At 33.9% G+C, this 10,756-nt stretch overlaps 2 protein-coding genes across 4 annotated transcripts in view; one reads left to right on the top strand and one right to left on the bottom strand.

Annotated features, from left to right (window-relative positions):
* The window catches only part of LOC138713870 (GTPase-activating Rap/Ran-GAP domain-like protein 3), an 878,969-nt gene that overhangs the window by 473,315 nt on the left and 394,898 nt on the right, over positions 1-10,756 (bottom strand). The window lies entirely within an intron of this gene.
* Positions 1-10,756, top strand: part of Cyp49a1 (Cytochrome P450 49a1) — an 89,006-nt gene that overhangs the window by 62,238 nt on the left and 16,012 nt on the right. Inside the window, exon 8 of the mRNA XM_069846336.1 lies at positions 3,012-3,181. Within this exon, the coding sequence (XP_069702437.1) occupies positions 3,012-3,181 (170 nt within the window). The remainder of the gene's footprint in view (positions 1-3,011; positions 3,182-10,756) is intronic.

The following is a 10,756-nucleotide window of genomic DNA, read 5'->3' as shown; positions in this document are numbered from 1 at the left end:
GTCGTTTCCATTCCCGGTTTATTGTGAACCAGCCGTAACTGATTGGGTAAAAGGATCCCGTCATATGCCTTTTCCAGTTCCAATGATATGCCCGGAACCTAAGGATCATTCAAAGGACTCTTACTTTCTAGGAACCACAGATCAGATTACAGAGAAATCAGCGAGCTGATTCAGGGCTATAATGTGATGGGGTGTCATGTATCTCTCAAAATAACTTCTTGGATTCTCATCCATTTTTTTCCTCAAAATCTTCGAATAGTGAGCAACGCAGATGGGAAGCATTTTCATCAGGATTTTTCTGAAATGGAAAAGCGCTACCAGGAAAAATGGAGCCCAAATATTCTGTCAGTCTATTGCTGGACACTCAAACGAGAAGTTTCTCAAGCGAAGTATAGCCTAAAATCTAATTCACACACATTTTAGGTAAATAAATATGATATTAGATAAAATGTTACAGGGTATCAACACTAGAAAAGTCTAAAGTACATTTCATATAATTACTCTAAAATCCTAGGTGACAGAAAAGTTTTGAAAACAGATCTGAAATGAGCACGAAAAATACTATAAGAATCACCCATTATTTATCTTTTGACAAAAAATATGTTTAATTTTGTTGACCAATATTATTGTTCTATATATTTTAGTAAACATATCTTTATTTTTGCTCCGATAGTTTCCTCAATCCACGTGTGGATAAAATATGATGCCGCTAGAAAATTTTGGACATTTGTTTATCCCTGGATTTAGCACATAGGCCTAATTTTCAATATTTTAATACATAACATTAAATTCTTCATTACACTCATACTTTAATTTTAAATCACTTTAATTATAAAGTCGAAATTGAAAACAAAACAAAGCAGAATACGCAAATGTCAACAATATGTTTAAACTCATTCACTGCATTCTAGATCAAAAGTAAATATCTATGCTCTTCCATCTACTGTTAAAATGATAATAGCACAATAGTAAACATTTCGAGTTGTTGCCTTCTTGAAGTAGTTATTCCATTATGAAATAACAGTCTCACAGAGCAAGAAGGAAATATTTCGAGTTGTTGCCTTCTTGAAGTAGTTATTCCATTATGAAATAACAGTCTCACAGATCACGAAGGAAATATTTCGAGTTGTTGCCTTCTTGAAGTAGTTATTCCATTATGAAATAACAGTCTCACAGAGCAAGAAGGAAATATTTCGAGTTGTTGCCTTCTTGAAGTAGTTATTCCATTATGAAATAACAGTCTCACAGATCACGAAGGAAATATTTCGAGTTGTTGCCTTCTTGAAGTAGTTATTCCATTATGAAATAACAGTCTCACAGATCACGAAGGAAATATTTCGAGTTGTTGCCCTCTTGAAGTAGTTATTCCATTATGAAATAACAGTCTCACAGATCACGAAGGAAATATTTCGAGTTGTTGCCTTCTTGAAGTAGTTATTCCATTATGAAATAACAGTCTCACAGAGCAAGAAGGAAATATTTCGAGTTGTTGCCTTCTTGAAGTAGTTATTCCATTATGAAATAACAGTCTCACAGATCACGAAGGAAATATTTCGAGTTGTTGCCTTCTTGAAGTAGTTATTCCATTATGAAATAACAGTCTCACAGATCAAGAAGGAAATGTTTCGAGTTGTTGCCTTCTTGAAGTAGTTATTCCATTATGAAATAACAGTCTCACAGATCAAGAAGGAAATATTTCGAGTTGTTGCCTTCTTGAAGTAGTTATTCCATTATGAAATAACAGTCTCACAGATCACGAAGGAAATATTTCGAGTTGTTGCCTTCTTGAAGTAGTTATTCCATTATGAAATAACAGTCTCACAGATCAAGAAGGAAATGTTTCGAGTTGTTGCCTTCTTGAAGTAGTTATTCCATTATGAAATAACAGTCTCACAGATCAAGAAGGAAATATTTCGAGTTGTTGCCTTCTGGAAGTAGTTATTCCATTATGAAATAACAGTCTCACAGATCACGAAGGAAATATTTCGAGTTGTTGCCTTCTTGAAGTAGTTATTCCATTATGAAATAACAGTCTCACAGATCAAGAAGGAAATATTTCGAGTTGTTGGCTTCTTGAAGTAGTTATTCCATTATGAAATAACAGTCTCACAGATCAAGAAGGAAATATTTCGAGTTGTTGCCTTCTTGAAGTAGTTATTCCATTATGAAATAAAAGTCTCACAGATCAAGAAGGAAATGTTTCGAGTTTTTGTCTTCTTGAAGTAGTTATTCCATTATGAAATAACAGTCTCACAGATCAAGAAGGAAATATTTCGAGTTGTTGCCTTCTTGAAGTAGTTATTCCATTATGAAATAACAGTCTCACAGAGCAAGAAGGAAATATTTCGAGTTGTTGCCGTCTTGAAGTAGTTATTCCATTATGAAATAACAGTCTCACAGATCACGAAGGAAATATTTCGAGTTGTTGCCTTCTTGAAGTAGTTATTCCATTATGAAATAACAGTCTCACAGATCACGAAGGAAATATTTCGAGTTGTTGCCTTCTTGAAGTAGTTATTCCATTATGAAATAACAGTCTCACAGATCAAGAAGGAAATATTTCGAGTTGTTGCCTTCTTGAAGTAGTTATTCCATTATGAAATAACAGTCTCACAGATCACGAAGGAAATATTTCGAGTTGTTGCCTTCTTGAAGTAGTTATTCCATTATGAAATAACAGTCTCACAGATCAAGAAGGAAATATTTCGAGTTGTTGCCTTCTTGAAGTAGTTGTTTCATTATGAAATAACAGTCTCACAGATCAAGAAGGAAATATTTCGAGTTGTTGCTTTCTTGAAATAGTTATTTCATTATAAATCATCAGTTCCAATTTTTTTGAGTAATTGTCTTTTAGAACCCGTCGAAATTTCCTCACAGTATGGTTTTAAATATTACCTGTAAATTTACAGCATGAAACTAATCTTAGAAATGTAGCACAGAAGATCCTATTTTTCTTAATAACATCAGCTGCTATAATTTTTTACATCACATGATGTCACTATATTTTCTAGACGTCGGTGTCCACGTCGTCATTCCTGTACCAGCTGGCCAAGAATCCGGAGAAGCAAGAGAAGCTGTACGGAGAGCTTAAAGAAGTATTACCAACTCCTGATACGCCCCTCGACGTGAAGAAGATGGAGCGGCTGTCATATCTCAAGGCTTGCATCAAAGAAACATTAAGGTAAGCCTACATTACAGGTAAGGTAGTTTTCTTAACGGTCCGAGTTTCAGCGACAAAAATTCAGAAATGAAATTGTGACATTCTTTCATTCGCTACTCGTATTGAAGATTCTACTTTTTTTTTAATACAACTTGTAGCAGCACTAGCTACTAAATTGAGAGAATGACATATACAATAAAAAATTATAACCTCTGGATTTCGTTGTAGAATACGAGATACAAATGAATACCTTTGTCCTACCATGATGTTGGCATTATCGCTACAGCTACCCAGTAACATTTTCGATCAGCAAAGCAAAGGAAACAATTCGGAAACAAATTTGAAATCACTGTGATGATTTCTATGAGAATCCGTAGTTCTAACAGACGAAAGTTTAGTCACTCTGCATACGGAAGTCCGCCAGGCGAAAATACTACTTTGTTTAACTCGCCGTAACGCGAATACTAGTACAGATTTTGAATAGCAAGAACCTTTAAAATTAATTTTCATTGTTTCTAAACATTTCTCTCGCTTTGACCCCCCATCTAAAGTGAAAAATAAAAAAGTTTGCTGCTTACCAGCTTTTGAGGGTGTCAATGTCTACTTTAGAATGTTTTTTCTATGCTTTCCTTAGATATTTGTCTATGAATCCAAAAATTACAGCGCGATCTACACTGGTCTACATAAAAAAAAAAACTTTTTGTCTGCTACTGAAGAAATTTCAAGTGTTCTACACTGAAATTGATGCGCTGATTCCAGATCTGTAATCAGATTTCTCATAGCACGTCAGAGTTTTGAGTTATGGGACTGTAACATTAATTCCAAATCTTACTATTCAATATATAACTGTACAGTAAAGTCAGAGACATAAATTGAGCTTAGTTTATATATTCTTTGCAAATTGTTACAGTATATTATTTTAAATACATTTATAAGAAGATATTATACACTTACAATATGTAGTTAACACTACAAACTCTATTAAAAGTGCTTGAGACCTTTGTTTTTCCGCTTATGTTGGCATGTGGTTGATCGCTGTAGGAACCAGCAGAAATCAACCATAATGCTCCGACTGTATTGACCATGGTACCTGGATTCTATCGTTTATATGTCCTGATGGTACCTCTCACCATGTTCGTCACTTACAACGCCAAGATTTTATGGGAAAAATTCAAAGTGTGAATGAAGAAAGAGAATTTTTAAAGACATGCGACAACATAGATTCTGAAATTCTCTAAGCATATTATATACTATCTCAGCATAATTATCAGCTCGTTAATTTCCTAAAAACCTAGTTTACACAAGTACAAATGTGTCCCAAGCTTCGAGTTCAAGAGCACCCAGTTTTGACCTGAACCTAGTGTCACATATCATACTTAAAAATTAAAAATATTATTATTTTAAAATTGTGACCTGATAGAAAAAAACCGACTTCAGATCTGTAATCAACACACTCAAATTAGGGTTGGTACACTTGTTTTTTTTCAGTAATAAAATCAGAATAAAATAAATAAAATGGATCTAAATGTATTAGAAATGTAAAAATTAAAAACGTTATTATTTTAAAATTGTTACGTGATAGAAAAAAACGGACTTCATATCTATAACTAGCACACTCAAATTAGAATTGGTACACTTTATTGTACTGTATGTATTTATTTACACTGCAAGTGGGCAAGCACCCGGTGGCAGTGGTAAAAACAATACACTACAATACACAATAAAATTACAATACACAATATAATTATATACACAATACAATAAGAATACACAATACAATAAGAATACACAATACAATACACACTAATTACAATTAATAATACATAAAGTAACCTAATTGATAAGGAACCTAATTTTACAATACAACCTATATATGTATAGGCCCTACATAAGTTTCACATTGGTACTGACAATAGTCTTTCACTTTACTCTCATCTCACTCACTGTACTGGCACTATGACATGTATGTATTTTTCTGTATGTGATTTGATCTTGGTTGAGTGGAAGAGAAGGCCTGATGGCCTTAACTCTGCCAGGGAAAATAAAACTATTATTATTATTATTATTATTATTATTATTATTATTATTATTATTATTATTATTGTTGTTGTTGTTATGACACATTTCACTGATACTATACAACACAATTCATTGACACTATAAATTATCACTGATCGGAACTATTCACTGCACTGTAAAACCATAACTTCACTGACTCATCTGACTTCACTGATATAACAACTCAAATAAGACAAATAATTACATCCTTATGCATACTTATAAACAGAACTACATTTAAACTAAACTTACAATTCAAACCAAGGGAGTAACTCGTCAGGCTAAATATATACATGTCACCTTAAAAAATTTAACGTCACCTTAATTTTAATTTACACTTTATACACAACTTTTTAAGTTATTCTTGAATCTCCTTAAGGAAGGACAGCCCTCAAAGACCGCTGCAGGTAGGTCATTCCAATCATTTATAGTTCTATCTAAAAATGAGAATTTATCTACATCCGTTTTCTGTTTCCTACATTTTATTTTACACAATATAAACTAGAAATACTGAAATCAGAAGTAAACACTGAAATAATGAAACAGTTGTCTTTAGAGACAATTAATATTAGGTACCCTCCACAAAACTGGCTTCACTTATACACAGACGGATTCTTGATCTCCAGAGAACAAGGTGCCGGTGCAGGTGTTACGTGCTGTCTCTTCTCACTTTATAGATCTCTTGGATATGGAACAACAAGTTTTGATGGAGAAATCGTTGCAATAAGTGAAAGTCTCAGGAATCTTCTATGCCACATCAATAAATTTAAGAATGCAGTTATATTGTCAGACTCCAAAGCAGCTATTCTATCAATAGTCTCTAAACACACACCTTCATCTCAAACAGCAGAAATAACTAAAATGCTCTCTCAATTAATATCACTCAATAAAAGAATTGTATTCCAATGGCTACCATCCCATTGTGGAATCCTGGGAAACGAGAATGCGGATGCTTTAGCAAAGAAGGGCAGCACTGCTACTTACAGACTTGTTACTAAATCTACGTATTACTCTGTGAAAAGATTTATTAAATCTGCATACTTAGACTTCAACAAACAAAATTTGATAACACAATCTGAAGGAAAAAAATGGAACTCTCTGCATCATAATCCACAGTTAATTCCCGATTTACCACGAAAATCGTCTGTAGTTGCATTTAGATTGGCAACAGGCCATGATTGTTTGGCCAAACACCTGCATAGAATTGGAATATATCAGTCCCCTAACTGCCCATTGTGCAACTCAAACCAAGAAATGGATTCGGAACACCTCAAAACCTGTGCTTCAGTGGCTAGTCATGATAATATCTTTGAAAAATATTGGAGTGCAAGAGGTCAAATGACTTTACTGTCAAACGCCTGGCATTAGAAAACAACAACAACAACATTTGATTTTAAAATCATGATCGTTCCTATCATAGTACGTTGGCTTCTCTAACCGAAACGTTATGTCTACCCATGCTTTTTGACCTAGATGTGCTCTATACACTTGTTTTTGTTTAGTAGTAAAACACTGTAGACCGGTGTTATCATAGGAGCTACGACGTGATAACGTTTAACGGTGCGGCAAATAGCGTCCTCATCTACAGCTTGTGACTATGTTCTTTGTTCCCTTCTGCACCACGGTGCATTTTCCGATAGACTCCTTACCTGATACCCAGTTCAGCGAGTGCTAGCGGCCACTGCTCTATGACATCCACATCAGTTTCAATAGGTAATCAAAAGTTAGTCGCAATACAGATCTGCCACAACCTTTAGTCTGTATATGTATAGGATAATATATTTAACGTACTTGTAACTCTTGGCACTACCATAGAACGTTTACAAAACGTTCTCATCGCAGGCGATTTCTCTTCTGGAATTTAATTTCCTTCATCAAGGAAATATCCGTCCGGTCATGTACCTTTTTTTTCATTCCATTTCACACAATTTACTTGATGAAAATTTCCGTGGAATGCTGCATAATAGCCACTGCGTAAATGCATAATGGAAAAATACATTCGATTCACATGGAATATGTATTAACACTACTGACTGGAAATTGAATTTGGAAAGCAAACTGATTACCTTTGGAACTGTGAAGTGTGTCAAGGTTACACGAGCTTTGAAGCACGTTACGTAAAGTAGCGTTCATTTGTTTTTAACGTCGAACTTCTGCTTAATATTTACTTTCACAGGCGTATATGCAAACAAAAGAAGGTTACCTGGTCGAAGCAGTTGGCATCAGAGTAAGGATTATTATTTACTTTCTTTAAATAAAATCTAACATAAAAAATATGATAACTTCCCAAGCTACGATGAGCTTATATAAATAAAACTCCAATCGTATTTCAACGGCTTCAAGCTAGACGTCTCAGCATGTGGAGAACGGAAAACTATCGCTCATAAGGTCCTATATTCACCTCCTACCACTTCCATCAACCTTTGATGTAACATACGTCTTTTCCTGCAAAGAGAATTGGCATCTGTTGCGGTATCCATGGTGAAAAAAAAAAAAAAAAAAAGACAGAATTTCAAATGCTTACAGTGCAATGAAACTTTTGATAGAGAAACATCGGGAATTTAATATAGAAACACATATTGCATTTATTGATTTCAAGAAAGCTTTTGAACATGTAAACCGCAACAAACTTACAGAAATAGAAATAGCGATATATATTTATTATAGTTCACAGAAAAAAAGAAAAATAATATATACATAGATATGATCACTGAAGTCTTACATTACATACTTCATAATTTATATATATATATATATATATATATATATATATATATATATAATTTTTAATATAATTTGTAAATTTAACTATTTAATATAATATGTTTTATGCTCGACCATGCCGAAATGTAGTAATTATACACCTGGTAGCAGTCCTTTAATGCATGTCATTAAAGTACACCTACTCATTAAAGTTCAGGTGTTTTCAGCCAATGACAACTCAGCTTACAGATGTTCAGCCAACGACAAGTCAGCTTTGTACCGTTATAAAACCGCAAGTATCGATTATTCTCGAATATGCAATCGAAAGAGAATTAGCGAAAAGTCACGGAGGCTGGGAATCCAATACTGTCGCAGAAGGTTATGTTCTGTTACTACAATAATTAGCGTTAATTGTAAATAATATTCAAATAAATTCAATTTGTCATCTCGTTTTTCAATGTCGAATTCAATAATCAAAGTTATACCAAGTTTAACGGGATTACACAAGGTCAATGACATTATTGTTCCTCGGAAAAAATCAATACTTTCGCGTCTGCGCACATCTCACAATTCACGACCTAGAACAAGGTCACTTCCGATCTTGTCAGATACAAATAAAATGTATACATCTGAATACCGGTAATTTCAAGTTAGAAATATGGTCGAGCATAAAAAAGTCGTATGAAACTCGCCTATAATGGTAATGAAGAAGCTCGTATGAAAATTATGAAACTCGCTTGCGCTCGTTTCATAAATATCCATACTCACTTCTTAATTACCTTCATTATAGGCTCGTTGCATAATGTACTATTATCTTTCACTTGCGACTAGTTTTGTGCAAGACTCAATTCATTTTAATATGTTGTTACAATTCATTCAATTCCAGCTATTTCATTTATTTTTTCCATTCTAATTTTTTTGACCAAAAAAAGATATACACCGATTTGCCTTTGTAATTTTATATGATGATGATGATGATGATGATGATGATGATTATTATTATTATTATTATTATTATTATTCATGAGTTTTCTTATGGCTATTTCTTTATTCATTTGTAGGAACTTTTTATTTATGAATTTCATCCGTATTTCTTTTTTTTTATTGACATTCAAAAACACCTTCCCTTTGTCCACATAATGAGCATGTGCCTTGAGGTATAGACTATTACCTCTATTATTTCTTAATCACCAAATCCCCAGTCTGAACCAAACTAGTCCAAATCTTTCTTTCATTTTCATATTATCTATATATGTGCTCCGTCCCCATATCCTTTTATATTCATTAAAAATATTAGGGAGTGCATTTCATTTATACTACTAAAATCATTTTGTCTAGTAATATTTTTACATCTTGATTTAGGCTTGCTGCGCTGTTTCTAGAAGCCAAGTTATCCCATAACCATCCTAATCTTATATTAAAAATGTTATTTTTAATTTTTACGATTGTCATATTTGTCGAGAAATAGAAATACTAGTAGGGTAAACTGTATAGTGATTGACCACTTAAGCTAATGAATAATAAAACAACGAAATAGCGGAAAACAGTGGTAACTTATTGAGAGAATTTTAAAGGCATTGGGTCAAGTGAAGATTCAGAAACAAATCAAAATCAATAAACAAAAGAAAAAATAAAATTTTAATGCAAAGATAAATTAAATAAACACAACAAGTCCACTTTTACAGTTATTGACCGTCTACTGCACAGTTATTGACCACACGCTTATTAGTGATTGACCGTCTACTGCACAGTTATTGAATACTCATTTATTAGTGATTGAACAACACATTTTCACAATTTTCACTTTTTTCTTGTCTGTTTCGTTTCTCTTCTTCTGATCTTTCTCATTAAGAACTATTCGCCACCGGCGTAGCTCTGTCGGCAAAGGTGTTTGCCTGCCGATCCGAAGTTTCGTTCGGGCGCGGGTTCAATTCCCGCTTAGGCTGATTACCTGGTTGGGTTTTTCCGAGGTTTTGCCCAACCGTAAGGCAAATTTCAGGTAATCTATGACGAATCCTCGGCCTCATCTCGCCAAATACCATCTCGCTATCATCAATCCCATCGACGCTAAATAACCTCGTAGCTGATACAGTGTCGTTAAATAACCAAGTTAAAAAAAATAAGAAAAGAACTCTTCTCGCTGCCTTTTCTTTCATTTCTTATTCGCTTCCTTTCTTCTCTTGCCTCTTCTTCCATTTTTCTCTTTTGTGCCTTATCAGAAGCAAGTGTGTGTCATTTCTCTGATGTTATTACAAATGGCTTCACCCGGCACTGGACGAGGACCAAAGAACACTTTTCCTTCAACGGGATATTTGTTTCTGGACGCTAAGGTTGCTTTTAGGACACCAAACTTCTTGGCAGCTTCATTTAAATCAAATCCACTGCGGACAGGTTCTGTAGCGTTTCGTAAAGCTTCCCCTGTATAATGCACTTTACCTGGCTTAGGCATTATAATATAGTATCAGTCCTGTAAAAATCCCCATCATTTAACCGATAATATATATAGAATTGAAGCACATTGGTCATTATTCTAACAAATAATTTATGAACGACCAATCACTGTACTTTGCGGCCATTCACTTTATAGTGATTGACCACGGGGCATTTTTATGTCATATAAAAACTTTTACAAAATAATATTCTGTGGACGGAAACCTTATACCTTTTCTCACACTGTGAGTGTAAAAACGAGCACCAGAATTTATGTATCCTTTGCAGAATAAATAAATTATTGCGTGCATTATTCTTAGCAATTTCTCTAGTTACTTACACTTGTTTAGGTTCAGTTGCATTTCCAATCGATTTCAGTCCTCTCAGACAACAGACACTAACTCA

This window comes from Periplaneta americana, chromosome 14, assembly GCF_040183065.1.
Source record: "Periplaneta americana isolate PAMFEO1 chromosome 14, P.americana_PAMFEO1_priV1, whole genome shotgun sequence".
Classification (NCBI taxonomy): Eukaryota; Metazoa; Arthropoda; class Insecta; order Blattodea; family Blattidae; genus Periplaneta; species Periplaneta americana.
Note: the sequence above shows the minus strand (reverse complement) of the source record. Positions and strands in the feature narration are given on the sequence as shown.